The sequence below is a fragment of the Aquarana catesbeiana genome, linkage group LG03, assembly GCF_042186555.1.
Source record: "Aquarana catesbeiana isolate 2022-GZ linkage group LG03, ASM4218655v1, whole genome shotgun sequence".
Classification (NCBI taxonomy): Eukaryota; Metazoa; Chordata; class Amphibia; order Anura; family Ranidae; genus Aquarana; species Aquarana catesbeiana.
In genome coordinates, this window is record NC_133326.1 from 317,920,174 (window position 1) to 317,946,004 (window position 25,831).

Here is a 25,831-nt window from a genome sequence, read left to right on the forward strand (position 1 = left end):
TCATCCAAGAAATGATGGACTCTGAGACCTTTCTCCCTCAGTGGGGCCAAGACTGCAATCAGAACCTTGGTGAATTTTCGAGAAGTGGATATGCTGAAGGGAAGGCAGACCAATTGGTAATGCCTGTCCCCCACTGCGAACCTGAGTAACTGTTGGTATGACTAAAGAATCAGGACATGCAGGTAGGCACCCTGTAAGTCCACCAAAATCATCCAGTCTTTTAGTTGAATTATCTGGATTACAGTATGGAGAGACTCCATCTTGAAACGTTCTACCCGGATAAATTGGTTCAGCTTCACGAGGTCGATCACTGGTCTGAAGCCCCCGTTTATTTATAAGATTCTTTATTTATTTATTTTAAGACAAAGTTCCTTAGCATACCACGAAATACGTCAATTCCTTAAACATACACATCTTAGCCAAATCGTTCCATACGTTAAAGGCATTACATGACTTGAAAACAATTTCGTTAAAAAAATAACAACTACATCGTCTATATAATTCCTATAAGGCTATGAAAGACCAGAAGGCCTCAGAGAGCCCCCTGCACATTTGCCAAGTTAATAGTATACATATCTGATCCTTTAAATATGTGAACATATGTCACCATTTCGACAACCTAAATTGCAAACTCAATGTATCTTATGTTCTCTATACATATAACAGCCGAGATTACGGCTGTATTATCATTAATAAAAAGAAAAAAAAAAACAGAAAAAAAAAATAGCAAAGAAAAAGATAAAAAGGAGAAAAGGAGAAGAAAAGAAAAGGAAAGAGGAAATAGAAGAAAAAGAAAAAAAAGAAAAAAAATAAAAAAAAAAAAAGGGGGGGGGAAGGGAGGTAAGGTGAGTTAAACGGGGTCTCAATATCGTGTTCATTGTCATAGTTACTTAGTTCCCTGATATCGCAGACTCAGCCACCTCCTGTAGATACGCATTTGTACCCATGAAATATCTCCATGGCCTCCATTTGTTCCATATTAATTCCTCTGTATTATGGAGGGTGGCAGTCAATTCCTCCATACGGAGTATACACTGAACTTTAGAATACCACAGGATCCTCGTTGGCGGCTGAGATTGCTCTATTAAGAAGCTGTATTGTCAAGGTTTTTTTATACTTCCGAATGGATCTCTCTGTCACATGTAAAAGGCACGCAGCCGGATTGTCTTTCAGGCCAACAGCTGTCAAGTTTCTAATTGTAGTTGTTACCTCCTCCCCGAATGACCTCAGTAACGGACAGGTCCAAAAAATATGCATAATCGTGCCAGTATCTGCATTGCACCTCCAGCACCTATCCGAAGTGGCTCCATCCATCTTGTGAAGTATGTAGGGGACTTTATACCATCAGGACACAATTTTGTATCCAATTTCTTGGTATTGATTTGCAATAGAGGACTTATGTGCCAAAGTCAACATTTTATCTACTTGCCGTGGTGAAAACTAAATCTCTAAATCCCTTTCCCAATGAGAAACAAATTACGGGGCTGGCTCTTCGGTCTGGTTAGTCAGGTAACTATATATCATAGAGAGAGTATGTCGTGAAGGTTCCTCTGTTTTACATAGCAATTCAAAGGGGGTCAGGTCTCTAGGGACATATGATGTCTTCTGAAGGGACTGTAAAAAGTGTCAAAGTTGATAGCTGAAACTATCTAACGGTGGATCTATGAGACTAGAAATGGTCGCTGGTGAGGGGAGCACCCCATTTATTTCTGGACCAGGAAGAGTGGCGAGTAAAAGCCTGTAAACCTTTGACAGGCCGGGACTGATATGATTGCTCCTTGAAGCAGCAGGATGTTGATGTACTCCTGAAAAGCAGCTAACTTTGGAGGTGACTGGGTTGTCTTGGTGGGGGTGAAGGAGTATTCTGGTGGCTGCTGTTTGAACCACCATTATTGGCTTTTCGCCACTGTGGACTGCACCCACTGATCTTGACAGCTGTTTTGCCAGACCTGGGCACATTTGAGCAGCCTGGCCCCAACCTCCTCCCCCTGGGCGGGCATGGTGTCCAAAGGGCTTCTCAGTACCTGAGGGAGCCGTAGGGACCTTAGCTTTCTGTGATCTAAGAAAGGTTGACTGCGTACCCCTCCAAACCTTTCTGGAACCCTTGGATGGACGAAAACCTCAGAAATCCCGGTACATATTTGGTGCCCCTCTGGTTGGTCGCCCCCTCTGGAGTCTGGACTTCCAAACTTGGGGTAAAAAGCCTAGTTTTCCTCCTGTAACCCTGGAGATGGCAGTCTCCAGCTTTTGGCCAAACAAGTGCCTTCCCATCAAAAGGCAGCTTGCAGCAGTTCTGCTTTGAGGATGGGTCAGCCGCCCAGGGTTTTAGCCACAGAGCTCTTTTGGCTGTGACTGAGCTAAGCATGGCTCTGGAAGTCATGATGATGTCTAAAGCTGCCTCTCCCATAATATCTGGCGAGAGCTTTATCTCATTAAGAGCCTTGATGATTTTTTCTTTTGGCAGCTGGTTATTAATTGCATACTCCAGGTTCTGTGCCCACACTCGCATAGTGCTTGCTACTGATTTTATTGCCACAGCGGGCTTACAGGCAACACTTGCCACGAGGTAGGACTTTCTTAAGTCTGAGATGATGCGTCTATCCAAGATGTCACAGAAGGAGGAAGAGTCTTCCATTGGAAGTGTCACATTCTTTGCCAGTCTAGTAACTGCTGCATCCATCGTCGGTGGGTTAGATAAAGACGCTGCATCCTCTTCCGTGACTGGATACAATTTCTGCAACCTGTTAGTTATTATTAGAAAATTATTTTCTCTCTCCTTTCTCCCATTCCTTTTGAAACAGGCCTCTTATTTCTGTAATAAGAGGAAAGGTAGCTACCTGCTTCTTTAGGTGGGAATAATACGTTTTCTCCTTCCTTGGAGTAGGTTCTGGGTCTTCCCATTCCAATGCAGCTTTTACTGCCTTGCACCATTGTAAATTCAAAGCCTCCACCTTCAGGATCCTCTGCCGAGGAGGAGGCAGTATCTTCTCCCTCTGCTTGAAAGGTTGGCTGTAATACTGGGTCTGGCGAATCAGCCCACCTAATCCGCTGGGCTGGAGTCACCCCTGAAGGGCCTGGTACCTCTCTAGTTAGAGAGGGTTGAATCGCTTGGTTTAGACCTTGTGCAAGGCCCACACTCTGCTCATCCACTTCTGTCCCTGGTTGTCTGAGACAACTGGAAAATTCTGCCAGGGAGTTGCGGACTACTTTCTTGAGCAAGGTTGACACCTGCTGACTCTCATACTCCTGGTCTATGGCAAGCTATCTGAAGTAGTTGCTGCAAATTAGCTTTCCTGGCATGGGTTCATCTCCACATGACCAACATTTGCCTTTCGGGAGCTGAGCCCTTGGAGGAGAAGCTGTGTGCTTTCTTTTAAGCTTACATTTGCGTCCCTTGTACTGGGGTCTGTCAGGACTGGAGGAGTCACTTTCTGCCCTGGAAAATTCCTGATGATCCAGAGGGTCTCTGGACCTCCTAGAGCGGGAGTGCGAGCGGCCAGGTCTGAAATAGACAAGAAGGCACGCTCGTCAGGGCAAAACGCACTCTTTTCTTCCGCATCTTCTTCTTACCTGATAGTGCATGGTCTTGGTTATGCAGCAGTAGGCTCATGCTGATGGGAGAACCGAAAGATGCAATGGGGACTGCATGGCAACAGAGAGGGAAAATAAGATAAAATAAGAGAGAAAGAGAAGAGAAAAACACACACATGTGTGTATATATATATATATATATATATATATATATATATATATACACACACATATCCCTTTTTTTTTTAAAGGAAAAGAAAATTTAGGTAAAAAGAAGTCTGGGCAAAGACCTTCCATCCCCAACAATTAATTCATCCTGCTATCACCCTCACTCACCTGTCTCTGGCTGCTCCTCTGCAGAGTTTCTGCTTGTCCTGATGCCAAAATCAAATGGCATCTTTTCTTTGTATCTATGCCCTTTAAATAGGGTGCTTTATGAGTGGCTCCACCCCCTCCTATCCAGGAGGTCCTTGCCATCCAAGGGAAACCTTTTCCCTCTTCTAAGATGGCCGCTGCATCCTCGCGGAGCATCGCGCATTCGCCAGCATCTCTAGGTTTAAAAAACATGGCCGCTGGCATTTGCGACCACCTCAAAGAGCGGGCCTGCTCAAGGCTGACGCGGCCGGGCTATAGGGAGGGGAAAGCCACGCGCTCGCCTCGGGAGGGAGAGGGAAGCTGCAGGGCTTATCATCAATCATGGAAATAATATAGTAAAAAGAGAGAGAGAAAGCGAAAAGACATCAGAGACACAAAGGAATTATCAATTTGGAAAGAAAGTCAAACCTGTGACAGAACTCCATAGACGCCATGCTGTCCCAGCTGCTTTATATGAACTCCACAGCAGGCATGCCACAAGAGGATTGGCGTCTCTAATTGGAGAACACCTCAGCCCCAAAAGACCACCAGAAGGGGCTCCCCACCTTGTTGGTGCATTTAGCAGCCTAAGATGTGGGACCGCGTTTGGGAGAGGCTGAACTCAAACGGACTCCGACGTAGTCAGCAGGTAAGAGCTTATCCTGAGTGTAACGGTCTGAAGGTGTTGATCTTTGAGGATAAAAAGGAGAAAATGGGGGAGGTAGCTCTCAGACTTTTACAGAGCTAAACAGGTCCTGTGGGTGGATATAGGGGCGGAGCTATATTACATGTATGCTGCCACGTTGGCATCAGGAAAACATGCTTTCCTCTTTTGATATATGAATTATTGTTTTCATGTTGTTTTAGGCAAATCACGGAGGCAATCTTGTGATCTTGTGTTTGTATTTACATGCCTCACAAATGGGCCAAAAGTCTTCATTAAAAGATAATTTAATATACCTTTAAATACAGTACACTGCTATATGTACCTGCATCTACCATTACACAAGCTCCCTTTATTCCCTTGTACAGCAGCACTCAGATTGAAGAGGGCCAGCAGTGTGAGCCAATTACACCTTCCATTGGACTGTGCTGTCACCCTTTGTCAATGGATTTCTGATGAAACAGGACAATTTTGTAATGTTAGGAACTTATGGTGGGTCAGAGTCCAAGCTGTATTGCTTAATAGCAATGGAGATGAGGTCTTTAACCAAGGTCCCCAGCTGAACAGAATTAAAAAATCATTTAGTAGATAAAACAGTTTACGTGTCCATATTTAACATTTTTATTGCACCTGTTGCTTTGTTCCCATTATAAATATATGTTTGGGTCTGCTGTCAGGTACAGCAAACTTGTGAACTTGAAACAAATTGCCTAAAGCTGTCCTTGTTTTTTAGGTGTTATACACTGGTATTGTGATATATGCACCTGCTCTGGCACTGAATCAAGGTTTGTAGTTGTTAATGACCCACTATCTTATTTATTAAAATATGCTGTATTTAATTAATTCTTAAATGCATACTTGTTATGCCCCGTACACACGGTCGGACTTTGTTCGGACATTCCGACAACAAAATCCTAGGATTTTTTCTGACGGATGTTGGCTCAAACTTGTCTTGCATACACACGGTCACACAAAGTTGTTGGAAAATCCGATCGTTCTGAACGCGGTGACGTAAAACACGTACGTCGGGACTATAAACGGGGCAGTGGCCAATAGCTTTCATCTCCTTATTTATTCTGAGCATGTGTGGCACTTTGTCCGTCGGATTTGTGTACACACGATCGGAATTTCCGACAACGGATTTTGTTGTCGGAAAATTTTATATCCTGCTCTCAAACTTTGTGTGTTGGAAAATCCGATGGAAAATGTGTGATGGAGCCTACATACGGTCAGAATTTCCGGCAACAAGGTCCTATCACACATTTTCCGTCGGAAAATCTGACCGTGTGTACGGGGCATTAGTGTTAACATTTTATGACTAGTGTGAAACTGTCATTATAGAGAAACTTTTCTTTAAAAGAACCTTTAAATATTGCTGTACAAATACGGCATGTGTTCCACATCAAACAACATATCTTGGCACTACATCTACACCATCAAAAAGCACTTATCGACTTTGTTGGTGGAGCGACTTCTCTCAACACATTTCCTGAACCAACTGACCCACTTCTTCAGGAGGGATACAGGGGTTAGGGTCTCACATCAAACAGCAGTAATGGTGTAACAACAATTACATAAAACTTTTTTTCAACATGGCATCCAGGCCAACAACCACACATCTGTTTACAAATCAGTAGGCCACAAAGGAAGAGGAATAAAAGAATGAAAGATGAAAAAGAAAGAACCCCCAGAATGTTTAAGGTAAGTACATTGTTAACCATTATAATTCTATCCCTGTGTGCATCTTCATTGACTGGTTCACTGGATGGTGAACAAGGACAATTGAAGAGCATAAAAAGTAATCTTCCCCTGTGACAATGCTTCTAGGATCCCAATAAGGGAGTTAAACTTGTTTGATGGAGAGATTCTATTTGAATTGATGCAGACAGGGAAACAACTATAAGGGGTTAACATATTTACGCTAATCCTTTTGGGGTTCTTTCTCCTTCCTTCTTACATTTCTCCTCCTTTCTGGCCTACTGTTTTGTGAATAGAAGTGTGGCTGCTGTCCTTGATGCCACCTTTAAATTTTAAGTAATAGTTTTAATATTACTGGTTTTAGAAATTACCTCTGTATCCTTTATGAAGTAGTGGGTCAGTTGACCCAGACAACACATTAACAATAGTTTCTCAAGTGTTTATTTATTTATTTTTATCTATTTCAGGTACTTATATAGCGCCATCAATTTACGCAGCGCTTTACATATACATTATACATTCACATCAGTCCCTACACCCTCAAGGAGCTTACAATCTAAGGTCCCTAATTCACATTCATACATACTAGGGCCAATTTAGACAGGATCCAATTAACCTACCAGCATGTCTTTGGAGTGTGGGAGGAAACCGGAGTACCCGGAGGAAACCCACGCAGACACAGGGAGAACATGCAAACTCCAGGCAGGTAGTGTCGTGATCGGGATACGAACCAGCGACCCTTCTTACTGCTGGGCGAGAGTGCTACCCACTATACCACTGTGCTGCCCTAAGTGTTAACACAGTATAGGTTTTGATGCTGTATATGTAGAGACAATAATTGGGGTGATGGTGGAAACTGTATATGAGAGGATATGTATTATGTGGTTTGATGTGGAACACATATATGTACTTGAACAGAATAAATATTTGATGGTTCTTATAGAAAAAAATATATTTGAAAGATAATAAAAAACAAATAGATTTTTTAATGATGTAGTGATTATATTTGACAAGCAGAGTGGTTGTCCTGTTTGTAATATCAATTATATGGGATGTTGGTACATTCCTTAGGAAGATAATCTTTGAGTGGACCATGTCCCCTCATCATAATGTAGTAGTCCAAAATTATATAAAAGACAGCAAAATAAAGCCAATGTCTCAGCAAATCGTGGCCATGCTGTGGGTGAGCAAAGATCCTTCCATGGGGATGTGGACAGCAGTTAAAATCAGTTTTTGAAGTGGAATTGCTCTTGCAAGTATACTTTAACAAATTCGTTTTCAGCTGCATTATGTACTTAACTAAGAGAGTGATCTGACCTGCTGTCACCATAGTCTAGAAACTGCATTGTACACTTTAAAACACAAGTTTGGGTGAAGGTATGGACACATTTTTACTGTTTATAAGTTTATTGGATGAAGAATTCAAATTATTTTCTTTATTTCAGTTTCAGGATTTAACCTTTGGGGGGCAATGATTTCAACTGGATTAGTGTGCACCTTCTACTGCGCAATGGTATGTTAACTTTAATTTCCTGAATATTACCTTGCTGTCACTCTGTTCTACAGGTCTTTATAAAAAGAAAATCATAATCACAATGCAAATTAAATAAAACCAAGATAAGATATCTATACATCTTATACAAATAAAGGTTTAAGAAAATGTCACGATCCACTCTATGGAATGTTTATATACCAAATAAAACCATTAAAGAAACCTCTTTTAAAAAATTATATGTTTCACAACTTTTTTGCATGTAATTTACCTCTAAATGGCTTCCTCTATTGAGACATCCAAAACCGTAAAGATTCGTAAACACTATTAATATTATTTAAAATTATACAGGATTTAAATAGCGCCAACAGTTTGCACAGCGCTTTACAATCTAGAAGGGAGGGTCAAGTGAAACAAAGGGTAATAACTGTGGGGGATGTGCTAATGGAGAAAATGAAAATACAGTTGTTAGGTGTGGGTAGGATAGGCTTCTCTGAAGAGGAGGATTTTCAGGGATCGTTAAAAAGCTAATAGAGTAGGAGATAATCGGACAGATTGGGGTAAGGAGTTCCATAGGATTGGAGAGGCTCTGGAAAAGTCCTGGAGGCAAGCATTAGAGGAGGTGATGATGGGAGCTTCAGAGCAGGAGGTCTTGAGAGGAATGAAGAGAATGATTAGGTTAGTATTTTGAGATCAGGCTAGTGATGTAGCTGGGGGCTAAGTTGTGGATGGCTTTGTAAGTTGTTAGTATTTTGAATTTAATTCATTGGGTGAGCAGAAGCCAGTGGAGGGATTGACAGAGAGGAGTAGCAGACACAGAACGACTGGTAAGGTGAATGAGTCTGGCAGCAGCATTCATGATGGATTGAAGGGGGGGACAGACTATGTAGAGGTAAGCCAATGAGAAGGGAGTTGCAGTAGTCGAGGTGTGAGTTGACCAGGGAGTGAAATAAGAGCTTTGTTGTGTCACTGGTTAGAAAGGGTTGTATTTTGAAGATGTTGCAGAGGTTGAGCCCGCAAGATTTGGACAGTGATTGGACGTGGGGCTTAAAAGAGAGTTCAGAGTTCAGGACTACACCTAGGACCTTGGCATGCAGGGATGGGCTTATAATTGTGCCATCGATTTTGAGAAATCAGGGGAAGGTTTATGGAAGGGGTGTGACATCCAGACTGATTCTGTTAGTAAATTAGTGATATGTAAGGAGACGGAGGGAGTGAGCTGAGAGGTAGAGAAATAGATTTGGGTGTCTTCAGCGTAGAAATGGTATTGAAAGCCATGGGAGGCTATCAGCTGACCCAGGGAGGAGGTGTAGATTATAAATAAGAGAGGTGCAAGAACAGAACCTTGGGGGACCCCGACAGAGAAAAGAAGAGGAGAGGAGGATGTAGAATTGTAAGCAACGCTAAAGGTGCAGTTGGATAAGTAGGAAGAGAACCAGCGAAGAGTACAGTCACGGAGACCAAAGGTGTAAAGTTTCTTGAGAAGGAGGGGGGTGGCCAACTGTATCAAAGGCAGTAGAAAGGTCCAAGAGTAGGAGTACAGAATAGTGTCCATTGGTTTTGGCCATTAGTAGATCTTTTGTTAGTTTTAGGAGAGCAGTTTCTGTGGAGTGTTGAGGACGAAAGCCAGACTGAAGGGGATCAAGGAGGCTATTCTCAGCAAGGTGGTCTGCCAGTCAGTTGTAGACCAGACATTCAAGGAGTTTGGATAAAAAGGGGAGCTAGGAGATGGGGCATAGGTTGTTAAGATTGGTTGGGTCTAGTGAGGGCTTTTAAGTAAAGGGCTGACTATTTTTTTTTTTTTTAGAGAGAGTTGGGGAAGATGCCAGCAGAGAAGGAGAGTAGAAGATGTGGACTAGAGAGTGTAGAATAGAGCCAGAGGGTGTACGTAGCATTTGCGAGGGAACAGGATCCAGAGGGCAGATGGTTAGCTGGATGTTAGCAAGTAGTTTAGCAACCTCGTCTATAGTGGTGGGGTTGAAAGAGGGAAGTAATGATTGTACCTGTGGGCATGAAGTGTAAAGAATGGAGGGTATCTGAACAGCAGAGATCTCCCCACGAATTGTATCAATCTTCTGTTTGAAGTTATGGGCGATCTCCTGGGCAGTGAGTGAGTTAGTGAGTGGAGGCAGTGGAGGACGAAGTAGAGTTGAAGGTAGAGAAGAGTTGACGGGGACGGGATAATAAGTTGTTAATGAGGGTGATAAAATAGGTCTGCTTGGCAGTGAGGAGCCTGGAATTGTATTTTTGGAGGGCAGATTTATATTATTTGAAATCTTTCTGAGACTTAGTCTTACGCCACAGGCGCTCATGAGCATGGCTATGTTTTTTTTCAGACTTCTAGTGTCATCTGTTCGCTAAGGTTGAAGGGGTCGGGGCCTGATTCTGTGTGAAGTGAGGGGGGCCAGTGTGTCCAGTAAGGATAGAAGTAAAGTGTTGTAGACAGAAGTGGCTAGGTCGGTGCAGGATAGGGGTGAGATTTTGTCATAGAGGTGGTTGGTATCAGAGTAGAGAAGAGAAGGGTTGAGATGGCAAAGGTTTCTATGGGTAACTGTTAGGCGGTTGGAGGGAGAGGAGGTGGAGGAGAGGTAGAGAGTGAAACTAATAAGGTAGTGATCAGAGAGAGGGAATGGATAGTTGGAGAGGTTACACGGAGTACATAGGTGGGAGAAAAGGAGGTCAAAGGTATTGCCTTCAGAGTGAGTAGAAGCATGTGTCCATTGCTTCAGGTCAAAGGAGGAGGTTAGACTGAGAAGTTTGGAAGTGGCAGGAGTGTCAGTATTATTAGGGATGTTGAAGTCACTGAGAATGATTGTGGGGATTTCAGAAGAGAGAAACTAGGGTAGCCAGGCAAAGAAGTCATCAAGAAAGGTTGATACCGGTCCAGGGTGTAACACTACTAGTTTTTTTTCGTTCAAACTAAAAGCTCAGTTTGGAGCCGCTGTATTAACAATCCGATGTTAGTACAGTGATCACCTCTGCTGAGCTATTGTGTTCTGACAGGAGGACAGCCCCCCAAGCCAGAACAGTCTGATCAGCGCTCTCAGCCATTGGATGAGAGCAAGGATCGGGAGACGGTCGGCAGACCTTTTTCGATCATGAGACCTCACTGAACAGTCGGCTTCTGATGGACTGGCTGCCATACACACAGGCCGCATGTCAGCTAGTTTCTATTGAACTGGCCGATGCCGGCCGATATTCGGCCAGTGTGTACTAGGCTTAAAACTGCTACTGGGCCCTGCCATCTTGGATGTGATATCAGCAGTCCCTATAATATTCCCCCATCCATTCTCTCTCCAAAGCTACATAGAAGGTTATGTAGGGGGGTGAGAGGATGGGCAGAAGAACTGGGTCAGCAAAGAGAGTAATTAGATATTTCAAAACAAGGAGGTATTTAAAATAAACAAATGTAATACCAGAGTGTTTAAGTGAATATATACTCCCAATGCAGCGCACAATACTAATAACAGCTAACTCATATTAAAAAATCATCTGTGTAAAAAATATAAAAAAATCATCACCTCCCATTCCAGTGCAGCTTTTACTGCCTTAATGAAGGGTGGTATCATCGCAAAATCAAAGCCTGAGCCTTTAGGATCCTCTGCCAAGGAGAAGGCGGTATCTTCTCCCTCTTCCTGTAATACTTGCTGTAATACTGGGTCTGGGAAATCAGAGCGCCTGATCCGCTGGGCTGGAGTCACCCCTGAAGGGCCGGGTACCTCTCTAGTTAGAGGGGGTTAAATTGGTTGGTTTAGACCTGGTGCATGACCCACACTCTGTCTGGTTGTCCGAGACGACCGGAAAATTCTATCAGGAAGTCGCAGACTACTTTTTTGAGCAAGGTTGACACCTTCTGACTCTCATACTCCTGGTCTCGGGCAAGCTGCCTGAAGCAGTTGCTGCAAACTAGCTTTCCTAGCATGGGATCATCTCCACATGACCAACATTTGCCTTTTGGGCGTTGAGCTCTCTGAGGAGAAGCTGTGTGCTTTCCCTTAAGCGTGCATTTGCACCCTTTGTACTAGGGTCTGCCAGGACTGGTGAAGTCACTCTCTGCCCTGGAAAATTTCTGACAATCCAGAGGATCTCTGGACCTCCTAGAGCAGGAGTGTGAGCAGCCGGGGCTGATATAAATAAGAAGGCACTCTCGTTAGGGCATAACGCTCTGTTTTTCCCATATCTTCTTACTTACCAAAAGTTGGCCCTTACCTGGTATCGCGGTGGTCTTGGTTATGTGGCGGTAGGCTCATGCTGGCAGAAGAACCCGAAAGGTGCAAAGGGTACTGCATGACAACCAAAAGAAAATAAGAGAAGAAAAGGAATGGAAAAAGAGCCATAGAACAAAAAACAAAAACATGCACATATAAATACACGTATACATATCCATCCCTTTCTATATACCCACAAACATACATATATATAAATAAATAAGAAGGTGTCCTGCGCTGATGGAAAAATGTTTATAATGATAGCTACTGCCTCCACCGTGAAACCTACCTCAGTAGGGTCTAGGTATAAAAGAATGTAATCTGGGTGTGGTGGTTGTGGCGCTGCTCTGCGGTAGTAAAAAAGCCTTAAGTGACACATGTTAATATAATGATATTCCCCAATAAACCAATTAAAGTGCCCCGTGTTTAAAAACTTTTAATGAACCAACCTGTAAAGTGGCACATGCTGATAAACCTTGATGAATGGTAATAATTGCGCTTTCGCAGCCTCTCTGCTGTGGAACAGACCTCCAGTGTTGGTGACTCTTTACATCCCCCTCTGCTTGTTGTTACTCAGTATTGGAAATAAATTAACACCCCATTGTGCAAAAACTTTTAAATCAGATTTATTTCACCCGAAAATATAGAGTATGCATTTACAATATGTTAAAATCAAATACATATATATACATGCACCCACATCACCAGTCCCTAATAGCATAACTTACTTGGTCTCTGTCTGCTCCTTTAAAATGCTGCCTGTCTGGATGCCTAAATCAAATGGGAGCGGGACCGCTCGAGGCTGACGCAGCCAGGCTATAGGGAGAGCAAAGCCACACACACGCCTCTGGGAGCTATTGGAAGGGAGAGGGAAGCTGCAGGGCTCATTACCAGCCATGGAATGAATAAATATAGTAAAAAGAGAGAGAGTGAAAAGACATCAAAGAGACACAAAGGAATGTTCAATCTGGAAAGAAAGTCAAACCTGTGACAGACTCCACTGCAGGCTTGCCACAAGAGGGATAACGTCTCTGGTTAGAGAACACCTCGGCCCAAAAGACCACCAGAAGGGGCTCCCCACCTTGTTGGTGCGTTTAGCAGCCTAAGACGTGGGACCGCATTTGGGAGAGGCTGAACCCAAACGGACTCCGACGTAGTCGGCAGGTAAGAGCTTATCCTGAGTGTAACGGTCTGTAGGTGTTGATCTTTGAGGACAAAAAGGAGCATGGGAGAGGTAGCTCTCTTTTATAGAGCTAAACAGGTCATGTGGGTGGATATAGGGGCGGAGCTATATTATATGTATGCTGCCATGATGACGTCAGGAAATTACCATTCTCTGATAAAATCATTGCTAGGCTTCAGCCTGCAAACTTGTGAAAGGTGGTCTCTCACCCTCCACAGATCAATGGATGGCATTTCCAGAAACAAAACAGAGCTGCACATAGAGTAATGCCATTTAAACAAAAGTTTATTTAAAAATAAATTTGCTTACTGGAATCTAGATAATAAAAGCCTCAATTAAAATCAACATTTTTTTTTTTTTTAGCCAGGTAAGTATACTTACTCTGTTACATCAACAATACATTTATACATAAGCCAACACAATTATTCCAGACTTCAAATACAGAAATCAATGACTCTCTGTAAATGAATATGTACATGTATTTTAGACGATACGGACTCAATTTGTTTGCTGAATTTTGCATGGTTTGCGGATGTTCACTTCATATGTAAATTCTTAACAAAAATGTATTGAAACAGAAGAAGCCTAATGTTTACTGAGCACAATGGCTCAATCTCAAATTTACACACTGAACATTTACCTGTTAATGCTTTGTATGTAAATTTCTGTACACAAAAACAAACCTTTCACGCTAGAAGCTGTATTTTCCTATAACACTATCTTTATTAACAAAAAGTAAAAAAAAAAAAAAAAAAATTGGCTGGGAAGCACTGGAAATTGTACTAAAGGCCACTACAGAGACAGGTGATTAAACTAAAATAAAGAGACAAAGCTTCCAAAATTTCTGGAAACCCTGCTACCCCTCTTCTAAGGCAGTGGTTTTCAACCTCAGTCCTCAAGTACCCCCAACGAGCCATGTTTTGCGAACTTCCCTTAGATAAGCTGTGCAAAGTAAAGGAAAACCTGAAAACATGGCCCGTTGGGGGTACTTGAGGACTGAGGTTGAGAACCACTGCTCTAAGGGACTAGCACCCCAGCCATACTCACTGTTATAGAGGGAATCTTCAGTGCATCTGATAGCCTTGTAAAGACTAGAGATGACCTTTGGGTTCAAGTTCAATATGAGTACAACCTGAATCCAGCCTGTTTGCAGTTTGTTGTACATAAAAACAAATGCATGCTCATTGCCTGCTCCCCCCCCCCCTTCCTGGCCACTCAGTTTTTAGGAGTACTGGGCGGCCAGGAGAATGGGGGGCAATGAGCATTCATTTGTCACATGTACACCAAACTGTGAACAGTCTGGATTCAGTACAGCATGCACTACCCCCTCCTGAACCATGCCAGGCCATATACCTTTCAAAACTGGGAAGGCACTTTGCAAGAGGACCAGTGATGCCCAGCAATCCAGTGATGTACACCCTCTACAATCAGGATGACCTGCTGCCTGACAATGTTAACACATAGCCTTTTTTGGGGACTTTTGGGGGACTTTTTTGCTTTTTATATTTTTGTTTTTAACTGCTTGCTGCCCACCCACCGTCAAATGATGGCGAAGCGGTGCAGCTCTTGTTCTGGGACGCCATCATATGACGGCATCCCAGAATGGCTGCCCTAGCGCGCCCATCGTGGCCATGCTGTATTGATAGGACATGGCGCGACCCTGATCTGTATAAAGAGCTGCATCCGTGGCTCTTTAACCATGTGATCGACTGTGTCCAATCACAGCCGGTCACATGTAAACACGGAGATGCCGGTAATCGGCTCTCCTCGCCTCACACTGACAGAGTGTGTGGTGAGGAGAGCCGATCAGCGGCATCTCCTCACAGGGGGACATGTAGGAATGTAATCAGGGCACTGATCATCAGTGCCCTGATTACAATAGTGAAATACAGTGTCGCAATACAGTGCACACCATTGCCCACCAATGCCAGCATACAGTCCCCACCAGTGGCAGCAATCAGTGCCCACCACTGCCCACAAGTGCCACCAATCAGTGCCCATTAGCCATGCCAGTCAGTGCTGGCAATCAGTGCCGCCTATCAGTGCTGCCCATCAATGCCCATCACTGCTGTCCATCAATGCCCATCAGTGTCGCCCATCAGTGCCACCCATCAATGCCCATCAGTGCCCATATGTACTGCCTATCCGTGCCGCCTATCTATGCCCACCAGTGCCACCTATCAGTGCCAGCCACTACTGCCTATCAGTGGCCACCAGTGCCGCCTACTAATGCCCAGTGCCACCTAACATTTCCCATCAGTGCTCATCAGTGCCACATATCAGTGCCATCTATCAGTGCCCATAAGTGCGGCATATTAGTGCCTCCTCATCAGTGCCACTTCATCAGTGCCCATAAGTGCCACCTCATCAGTGCCCATAAGTGCCACCTCATCAATGCCCACCAGTTCAGCCTATCAGTGCCCATCGGTGCTGCCTCATCAGCGCACATCAGTGAAGGCGAAAAATTACTTAGTTACAAAATTTACTGACAGAAAAAAAAATATTTTTGTTGTTGTAAAAATAAAAAACCCAGCAATGATTAAATGCCACCAAAAGAGAGCTCTATTTGTGTTAAGAAAATGATAAAAAATATGTTTGGGTACAGTGTAGCACGACTGCGCAATTGCCATTCAAAGTGCGACAGCTCTGAAAGTTGAAAAATGGCTTGGGCAGAAAGGGGATGTTAGTGCCTGGTAGTCAAGTGGTTAAAGGACTTGTCAAAAACTCTGTTTTTATTTACTTTTCACTTTTTTCGTGAATGAGTAGGGGCACTATGTGACCCTTACTCAATCACATGCACAAGTAGACAGGAAGTAGATGAAGGAGGCTGAAGAAGATCTGCAGCACTAAGATGCATAAAAGGATGAAAAAAGAGAGAACAGTAATTTCTGAAATTAAAAAAACCTTGCTACTCATTTATGATAGTGTTTCAGAAAACTAAATAACATCCATCAGTCATGGTTTACATTTGGTTTAATTTCTTAGAATCCCAGCCTTACAGTAATGTTTTGTCTTTTTCTTTAGGGTGGTCTGAAAGCTGTAATCTGGACAGATGCATTTCAGATAATTATCATGGTTGCAGGATTCATAGCTGTTATTATTAGAGGTGTAGTGGTGCAAGGTGGAATCCAAACAATACTGAATGATTCTTATTACGGTGAAAGACTCAACTTTTGGGAGTAAGTATCCGAACATTCTAAGTATCATGTAAGCATACATTAATAAATGGTGATTGTCAGTATCATATGAGGTACATATTCACATAATGCCGCGTACACATGACCGGACTTTACGGCATACTTTGCCCGGCGGACTTTTCGACGGACTTTAGGACGGACTTTACGAATGAACGGACTTGCCTACACACGATCAACCAAAGTCCGACAGATTCGTACGTGATGACGTACGACCGGACTAAAACAAGGAAGTTCATAGCCAGTAGCCAATAGCTGCCCTAGCGTCGTTTTTTGTCCGTCGGACTAGCATACAGATGAGCGGACTTTTCGACCGGACTTGTGTCCGTCGGATAGATTTGAAACATGTTTCAAATCTAAGTCCGTCAAACTTTTGAGAAAAAAAAGTCCGCTGGAGCCCACACACAATCGAATTGTCCGACGGACTCCGGTTCGTCGGACCAAGTATGCCGTAAAGTCCGGTCGTGTGTACGCGGCATTAGATAGATTAGGTAACGATTAGTACATTGATGGTAGGCACCCCTTAGTAGTTATTTTTTACAAGACCTAATTATTCATATTTGAAAACTGTCCACATAATTGTGAAGTGGAAGGAAAATGATAAATGGTTTTCCAAATTTTTTTACAAATAAATATGTGAAAAGTGTGGCGTGCATTTGTATTCAGCCCCCCTAAGTCAATACTTTGTAGAACCACATTTTGCTGAAAATGTAGCTGCAAATCTTTTTGGGGATGCCTCTACCAGCTTTGCACATCTAGAGAGTGAAATGTTTTCCCATTCTTGTTTGCAAAATAGCTCAAGCTCTAAGAGATTGGATGGAGAGCGTCTGTGAACAGCAATTTTCAAGTCTTGCCACAGATTCTCAATTGGATTTAGGTCTGGACTTTGACTGGGCCATTCTAACACATGAATATGCTTTGATCTAAACCATTCCATTGTAGCTCTGGCTGTATATTTAGGGTTGATGTCCTGCTGGAAGGTGAACCTCTGCCCCAGTATCAAGTCTTTAGCAGACTAACAGGTTTTCTTCTAAGATTGCCCTGTATTTGGCTGCGTCCATCTTCCCATCAACTGTGACCAATTTCCCTGTCCCTGCTGAAGAAAAGCATCCCCATAACATGATGTTTCCACCACCGTGTTTCACGGTGGGGATGGTGTGTTCATGATGATGTACAGTGTTAGTTTTCCGCCATACATAGCGTTTTGCTTTTAGGCCAAAAAGTTCAAATTTGGTCCCATCTGACCAGACCACCTTCTTCCACATGTTTGCTGTATCCCCCACTTGGCTTCTCGGAAACTGAAAACGGGACTTATTATGGATTTCTTTCAACAATGGCTTTCTTCTTGCCACTCTTCCATAAAGGCCAGATTTGTAGAGTGCACAACTAATAGTTGTCCTGTGGACAGATTCTCCCACCTGAGCTGTGGATCTCTGCAGCTCCTCCAGAGTTACCATGGGCCTCTTGGCTGCTTCTCTGATTAATGCTCTCCTTGTCTGGCCTGTCATTTTAGGTGGATGGCCATGTCTTGGTAGGTTTTCAGTTGTGCCATACTCTTTCCCGTTCGGGATGATGGATTGAACAGTGCTCCATGAGATGTTCAAAGCTTGGGATATTTTTTTATAACCTAACCCTTCTTTAAACTTCTCCACAACTTTATCCCTGACCTGTCTGATGTGTTCCTTGGCCTTCATGATGGTGTTTGTTCACTAAGGTTCTCTAACAAACCTCTGCAGGCTTCACAGAACAGCTGTATTTATACAGAGATTAAGTTACACACAGGTGGACTCTATCTACTAATTAGGTAACTTCTGAAGGCAATTGGTTTCACTAGATTTTAGTTAGGGGTATCAGAGTAAAGGGGGCTGAATACAAATGCACGCCACACTTTAAGGTATATTTATTTGTAAAAAAATTTGTAAACCATTTATCATTTTCCTTCCACTTCATTATGTGCCACTCTGTATTGGTCTATCACATAAAATCCCAATAAAACACATTTACGTTTTTGGCTGTAACATGACAAAATGTGAAAAATGTCAAGGGGTATGAATACTTTTTCAAGGCACTGTACTACTTCCTCTGGCCATCAGTGTGCAGTGGGTGGTCAGGTGGGAGGTAAAAACACAGATCAACCACCTGGTTTTACACCCCCACCCCTCAACTGCCTGTGTGAACAAGGCCTTTAGGTGTGGTCAGTTCATCTGAGTTTAGAGAAAATAGAATTCTGTAGGGTCCCAATTAGAAACTGTAAACATGGCTAAATACATGTAAGCTCAGCTAAATATTACTAAAAGCAGGAACATCTAAACACAGTAAAAGTGATCTCCAGTGCTGTAATGCCAGCTCACCCCTCTCCCTTGATGTCGATACTTCTATCTTCTCTTAGTCTTCTTCCGGTTTGAAGTCTTTGGCTATATTGATATGCCAGATTTGGATGAAGTAACTCTTGCACATGCTCACAGGAGTTTCATCATTCTAGCATAGAACCAAGCTGAGACTTTACACTGAGCTGTGCATGTGCAGCTCAGTGTGCACTTAGGCCCGGTTCACATATCTGTGGCCGTGGGTTTGTGCCTGGGGGTCTGTTGTGTGTCTGTTCACTGGTTCAGGTGCGATTCAGGTCCAAATTTTTTGCCTGAATTCACACCTGAACCAGACCCAAACACACACAGGACCCTTTTGCAACCCACTCCAAGGCCGCCCCTGGAACAGTGTTAACCCGGCTCCATTGAGAGCCGGTCACATTCACTGGTAATGCGAATTGGATGGGGGAAAGCTGCATCCAATTTGCATATACGCTATATTACCAAAAGTATTGGGACACCTGCCTTTACACACACATGACTTTAATGGTATCCCAGTCTTAGTCCATATGGGTTCAATATTGAGTTGGCCCACCCTTTGCAGCTATAACAGCTTCAACTCTTCTGGGAAGGCTGTCCACAAGGTTTAGGAGTGTGTCTATGGGAATGTTTGACCATTCTTCCAGCAGTGCATTGGCTGGCTTGCAGTCTCCGCTCTAATTCATCCCAAAGATGTTCTATCGGGTTGAGGTCAGGAATCTGTGCAGGCCAGTCAAGTTCCTCCACCCCAGACTCGCTTATCCATGTCCTATTGGACCTTGCTTTGTACACTGGTCCAAATCATTTGGTGGAGGGGGGATTATGGTGTGGGGTTGTTTTTCAGGGGTTAGGGTTGGCACCTTAGTTCCAGTGAAGGGAACTCGACCAAGACAGTTTGGACAATTTCATGCTCCCAACTTTGCGGGAACAGTTTGGGGATGGCCCCTTCCTGTTCCAACATGACTGCGCACTAGTGCACAAAGCAAGGTCCATAAAGACATGGATGAGCGAGTTTGGGGTGGAGGAACTTGACTGACTAGACCTTAACCCAATAGAACATCTTTGGGATGAATGAGAGTGGAGACTGCAAGCCAGGCCTTCTCATCCACATCAGTGCCTGACCTCACAAATGCACTTCTGGAAGAATGATCAAACATTTAAACATTTCCATAGACACACTCCTAAACCTTGTGGACAGCCTTCCCAGAGAAGCTTTTATAGTTGAAAAGGGTGGGCCAACTCAATATTGAACCCTACAAACTATTTCAGTATTAGTTCATGTGCGTACTGTAATTTTATACAGCTATAATAATCTCTGGCTTCTTGTGAAATGTTTGTTTTCTTGGCAGCCAGCAAGGTTGTTTTAGTAAAGGATTATTTATTTGATCTTAATGCTGGTACTTAATGTCATATTGCCACAGGACTGTTTTAAGCTTATCCAATGTGAAGCACAGTAGAACATTCCAAAGTGTCTGTATGTCTCACCTTTATTACAGATTACAAAAATAAGAGCTTTATCCCTCATTTTAGGGTGGTAGGTAAAGCCATATGAATCATTCCTTGTTGCCCCTGAAACAAGTATACGTTAAAAACAACTCATTTACAGTGCAGATACATACTGAAGTTATAGAACCATTTATTTTAAACTGCATGCATCGGTTTACGGCAAGTTGAATGACAATAATGCAGTGCATGCAAACAAATGCTTCTATAGAATAGCGCTTGAGGAGCAACAACAGTGCAGGGACAAAATCATCCAGCACCCAGGGCAAAGATACCAAACTGCACCACCTTCTTCCGTTAGGGTTAGCAGTGATGTCTCTGCCACTACTTCTGTCAGTCTTGTAACAGAAGCAACTGGCACAGGGCGCCCCCATCCTTGCAATAAACTATTGTGCCCAGGGCAGCCGCCCCTCCTGCCCACCCATTCTCCCGGCCCTAAGCAACAAGAAATTATAATTGTACATGTTGAGGTGTGGTTAGCCAAAGGAAAACAAAAGGCCCTCTGCTGAATCAGAACTAGATGTACAGTTGGCCAAGGAGCCTAAAGGAATCATTTTCATGGCTCCACAAACTATCCTAAAATAATAATGGATATGGGAAGGAATAAACCATTGTTTTTGGGATCATGAAAATAAGACATGCAAATATTTTCTATTTTCATTTTATTTATGCATTGTATTGTTTATTACTATTTTAAAATGTCTTCAAATGCTCCACTGTGCTTTGCATTGGCTCAGTGGGTGGCTATTTGGTTTCTTTTGACCCGCCTTACTATAACCTAGTTGGGCCTATTCATAAAAATATTGCAGTAAGCAAAGCACTCTGTGCAAAGTATAATATCCAACTAACAGTTAATTGAAATCCTTTTTGTACTAATCTAACTCCTAGAAACTAAATTCTAGCTGGTTGCTGTGGTTTAACACAAAACTTTTTTCGCTTTGGCTCTTTATTTAATAGGCCTGCTTATAGCCGATTTTTCATACCCTTCTCTTTTACAATTATATCTTCTCTATTTTCCATAGTTTTGATCCCCATCCACTTCGTAGACACACTTTTTGGACAATTGTGATTGGTGGAACATTTTTGTGGACGGGAATCTATGGTGTCAATCAGTCTCAAGTGCAGCGATACATTGCTTGTAAGACAAGATTTCAAGCCAAACTGTGAGTTATATTTGATTTAGAAATTGATACCAATTGTGCTAAAAGCATGATTTCTTTACCATGGGGAAATATTTCTTGTCAATGCTGAAATTTAAAAAAGTTACAGCATTCTTCTTCCTCTCCATGTCTAAGAGAATATATTTTTAGCGATCTGCCTTATTCCTTTTCATAAAAGTATTTCCTGACCCATATGCTTGGTAACATACAGTATGCTACCCCCGCAGGAGCCGCTGGTAAATATGGTTATCTCTGCACAGCCAGGCACATGCATTTTCCATTAACTCTGGAGACAAGAAGCAGTCCTTGCAGCTTTGTTTTGTTTTTTTATTTAGGGGGAATAAACTTGGATGGGGAAGGGTTGTTATGGGATGCCCACTTGATCAGTAATGCCGCGTACACACGGGCGGACTTTTCAACCCGACTGGTCCAACGGACTTTTGAACGACGGACTTGCCTACACACAATCACACCAAAGTCCAACGGATTCGTACGTGATGACGTACGACTGGACTAAAATAAGGAAGCTGATAGCTGGTAGCCAATAGCTGCCCTATCGTGGGTTTTTGTCCGTCGGACTAGCATACAGACAAGTGGATTTTTCGACCGGACTCGAGTCCGTCGGACAAATTTGAAACATGTTCCAAATCTAAAGTCCGTCAGATTTTTGACCCAAAAAGTCCGCTGCAGGTCCGATGGAGCCCACACACTGTCGGATTGTTGGCCGGATTCAGTCCGTCGGACCAGTCCAGTCGAAAAGTCCGCTCGTATGTACACGGCATAAGTAATCTTCAAGGACTCAACTATATACATCCAGTATATACACACTTCTCCTCTTCTAGACTTGCTTGTAGAACTACAAATTCCAGGACCAGCTAGCACTGACATTTTGATCGAACACAATCTCAGTTAGATCCAAGCAAATGTCCTTTGCAAGCAGGAACCGCGCTCCTTTAGTAGTGTAGCAAAAATAGAGGTCTTGGGTGCTAGTTGTCCTTTCCCTATGGCTACTGCTCCCAGTACCACCTCTTTTGCCTGGCTGCAGCTGCTCCTTTTTACTAGCCCTCCTAGCTACTTTTCCACAGTCCTCCCAGACTGACTCTGCATCCATCCCAGACTGCTTGCACCCAGTCCCTTCAGGCATGACACTCACCAGCCCTCTTGGCTGTCTTCCTCCCTGGAGATTTGCCTGGCAGTGTTCTCCAGCTGTCCTCTCCTTGCTCCTATGCCTCCTGGAGCCCAGCCCCCTCCCCCCCAGACAAGGGGCTACTCTCAAAGTCCTCCGACAGCCTAACACTCCATCTCCATCTTCCACTCGAACTCCACACTGTCCCAGCTGGGCTGACCCTGAGTATTTGAGGGGACATGCCCCCTGCCGACTCTTCAGTTAGGGATTGGTTAGGCCCTCAGAAAACCCCAGCCAGCACCTCCTAGACCCCTCCCAACTGCTTCTGGAACCTTCTCCAAGTTTCCAGCAAGCAGGGAGGAGTCACCAGAGCTGCTGCTGAGTCATCCAGCCTACCTGAGTCACTCAAACCCTGTTCCAGAAAAACACACAGGCTTGACTGTCACCCAAGCCTGACAATTTACTCAACCTAACAAAAATCCTATCACTTAGCACTCTAACCACACTAGGGGTTGCTACACATAAGCAACTATTTATAGTTAAAACTACATATTTAGAGCCTTGTTGCTAACATCAAAAAGAGCAGTAACAGTTTACTTATATATACGTGATCCTGTACTTTTGGGTATCGGGACGCAAGTGATCACAGCGGGAGCTGATCAGTGGATTCTGTGGACCCGATGTCCGCCGGCACCCACTGATCAATCGGTACACAGACAGAATAGCAGTCTGCCTATGTAAACAAGGCAGACTGCCATTCTGTCAGTACAGAAGGCATGGATCCTGTGTTCCTGTAAAGCAAGAACAGCGATCCATGCCTTCCACTAGTAAAAGGACCTCCCCCACTACACTGAATCACCAGCTAGGCACACATTTAAAGGGTTTTTTGTTTTTTTTAAATAACAAACATGTTATACTTACCTCCACTGTGCAGCTCGTTTTGCACAGAGTGGCCCCGAGCCTGGTCTTCTGGGGTCCCTCGGCGGCTGTCTCAGCTCCTCCCCGCAAGAACTAACCACCTTCATGCGAGCTCCCTCACATGGTGGTTAGTTCTTGCGGGCGCACTCCCGTAATACAGCCGGTGGCTATAGACGCTCACTGTATCACTCGGCCCCGCCCCCCGGCGCGCCGCGTCATTGGATGTGATTGACAGCAGAGCGAGCCAATAGCTGCGCTGCTTTCAATCCATCCACTCTAGCCAATCAATGGCCAGGCTGAACGGCAAAGAGGACATCGGGGGCAAGCACAGCAGGTTTAGGGGCTCAGGTAAGTAAAACGGGGGGGCTGGGGGGGGCGGTATTGTCGGGTGTTTTTTCACCTTAATGCATACGATGCATTAAGGTGAAAAGACTCGAACCTTTACAACCCCTTTAAACCTTTGATCGCTCCTGATGTTAACCCCTTCCCAGCCAGTGTCATTAGTACAGTGACAGTGGATCTTTTTAGCATTAATTACTGTCATAATGTCACTGGTCCCCAAAAAAGTGTCAGAAGTGTCAGTTAGGTGTCTGATTTGTCCGCTGCAATATTGCAGTCCCGCTATAAGTTGCTGATCGCCGCCATTACTAGTAATAAATAAATAAATAAAAATTCCATAAATATATCCCATAGTTTGTAAACTCTATCATTTTGGTGCAAACCAATCAATATATACGCTTATTGGGATTTTTTTTTTTACCAAAAATATGTAGCAGAATACCTCTTGGCCTAAATTGATGAAGAAATTAATTTTCTTAAAAATTTTTTATTAGATGTGTTTTAGAGCAGAAAGTAAAAAAAAATATATATAAAATAAAAAAAAAAAAAAAACGCAGAGGAGATCAAATACCACCAGAAGAAAGCTCTATTTGTGGGAAAAAAAGGACATGCATTTTATCTGGGTACAGTGTCGTAATTGTCAGTTAAAGTAATGCAGGACCATATCACAAAAATTGGCCTGGTTAGGAAGGGGGGTAAATCTTCCGGAGGTGAAGTGGATATAACTTTCAGCTGTCTCTGAGGTGCCTCAGAATCTGTCTGTTGGAACACCTGCCCCATGGTTTATTTCCAACAAGCCTGAAATGAATAGAAATGGCTCAAAATCATTACATTACATTACCTTTTTTTCATACTAAAAGTAACTTACTGGTACATGTTGTATTTGGCTATTGCTCAAGTAGTACTCTTTGTCCATATGTGTAAATGTTAGAAACTTCTGCCTTGTAGCACCAGATTCCTGGGTTCAAAATCTGATCAGGACACTGAAGGGGCGGGGGGGATTTACTAAGAGCTGGTTCACACAGGGGCGACTTGTCAGGCGACCTAGACGCCTGACAACACCCCTTCCCGTTCTGTACAATGGAACCGTTCTTAAAGTCGCTCCGAAAGGTTCCTGTACTACTTCGGGGGCGACTTGGGGCAACTTGCATAAACTTCTATACAGAAGTCGTTTTGCAAGTCGCCACGGAAGTCGTTTGCAGGTCGCCTCGCTGAGGCGACCTGCAAGTCGTGCCGCCCCTGTGTGAACCGGGGCTAAGACTGGAGCACTCAGAATCTGGTGCAGCTGTGCATAGTAATCACTCAGCTTCTAACTTCAGCTTGCTTGATTAAGCTTTGACAATAAAAGCTAGAAGCTGATTGGTTACTATGCAAAGCTATACATGATTCTCTGTCAGGAGTTTAGTAAATCTCCTCCTAAGTGCATTAAATTTGCTCTCTCTGTGCTTGCATGGGTTTACTCCAGATACTCTGGTTTTCTCCCACACTCCAAAGGAGTGTAGGTTATTTGGCGCCTGTCTAAATTGGCCCTAGTACTGCATACATGTGAGATAGGAACCTTAGATTATAAGATCCTTGAGGGCAGGGACTTATGTCAAGAATAGTGTGTAAATTGTTGATGCTATATAAATATCTGTAATAAATAAATAACCAACTTGTAACTTTGTCAACACTTGTTTAAGTAGACATTTTTATTTAAAAAAGGGAGAAAATGTGCATTAACCTACCCCAGAACATTAGGATTTAGTCTAGTAGTGTGGGAAAAAAAAATCACTTTCAGGTTTTCATGGTAGAAACTATTTTGGCAGAAAAAATCTCACCATTTCTTTAGCTGCTTCCATATTGTATGACTGACAGTCCACAATTCTATCTGGCAGTCATTAATAAAGCGGTATTAAACGCAAACACAATAACATAATATATTACAGCTTACTAAGTAGATGTGGTGGCTGCATTCGTTTTCTATTTTTAGGCATATTCTTTTATTTTTACCGTGTGATCTGGCCAGTAAGTTTTTTTTTTTAACTTTCCTTTAACCACTTACCAACCAGCCGCCGCAGTTATACTGCGGCAGGTTGGATTTGGCTGCTCGAATCGCCATCATTGTACGTCATTG

The 25,831-nt window shown here is 43.3% G+C and overlaps 1 protein-coding gene across 2 annotated transcripts in view; it reads left to right on the plus strand.

Moving 5' to 3' along the window:
- Positions 1-25,831, plus strand: part of LOC141132216 (sodium-coupled monocarboxylate transporter 1-like) — a 114,131-nt gene that overhangs the window by 11,997 nt on the left and 76,303 nt on the right. For both annotated transcript variants that reach the window (XM_073620378.1, XM_073620379.1), the window contains exons 3-6: positions 5,283-5,334; positions 7,693-7,760; positions 16,155-16,309; positions 21,195-21,335. In XM_073620378.1, the coding sequence (XP_073476479.1) occupies positions 5,283-5,334; positions 7,693-7,760; positions 16,155-16,309; positions 21,195-21,335 (416 nt within the window). The remainder of the gene's footprint in view (positions 1-5,282; positions 5,335-7,692; positions 7,761-16,154; positions 16,310-21,194; positions 21,336-25,831) is intronic.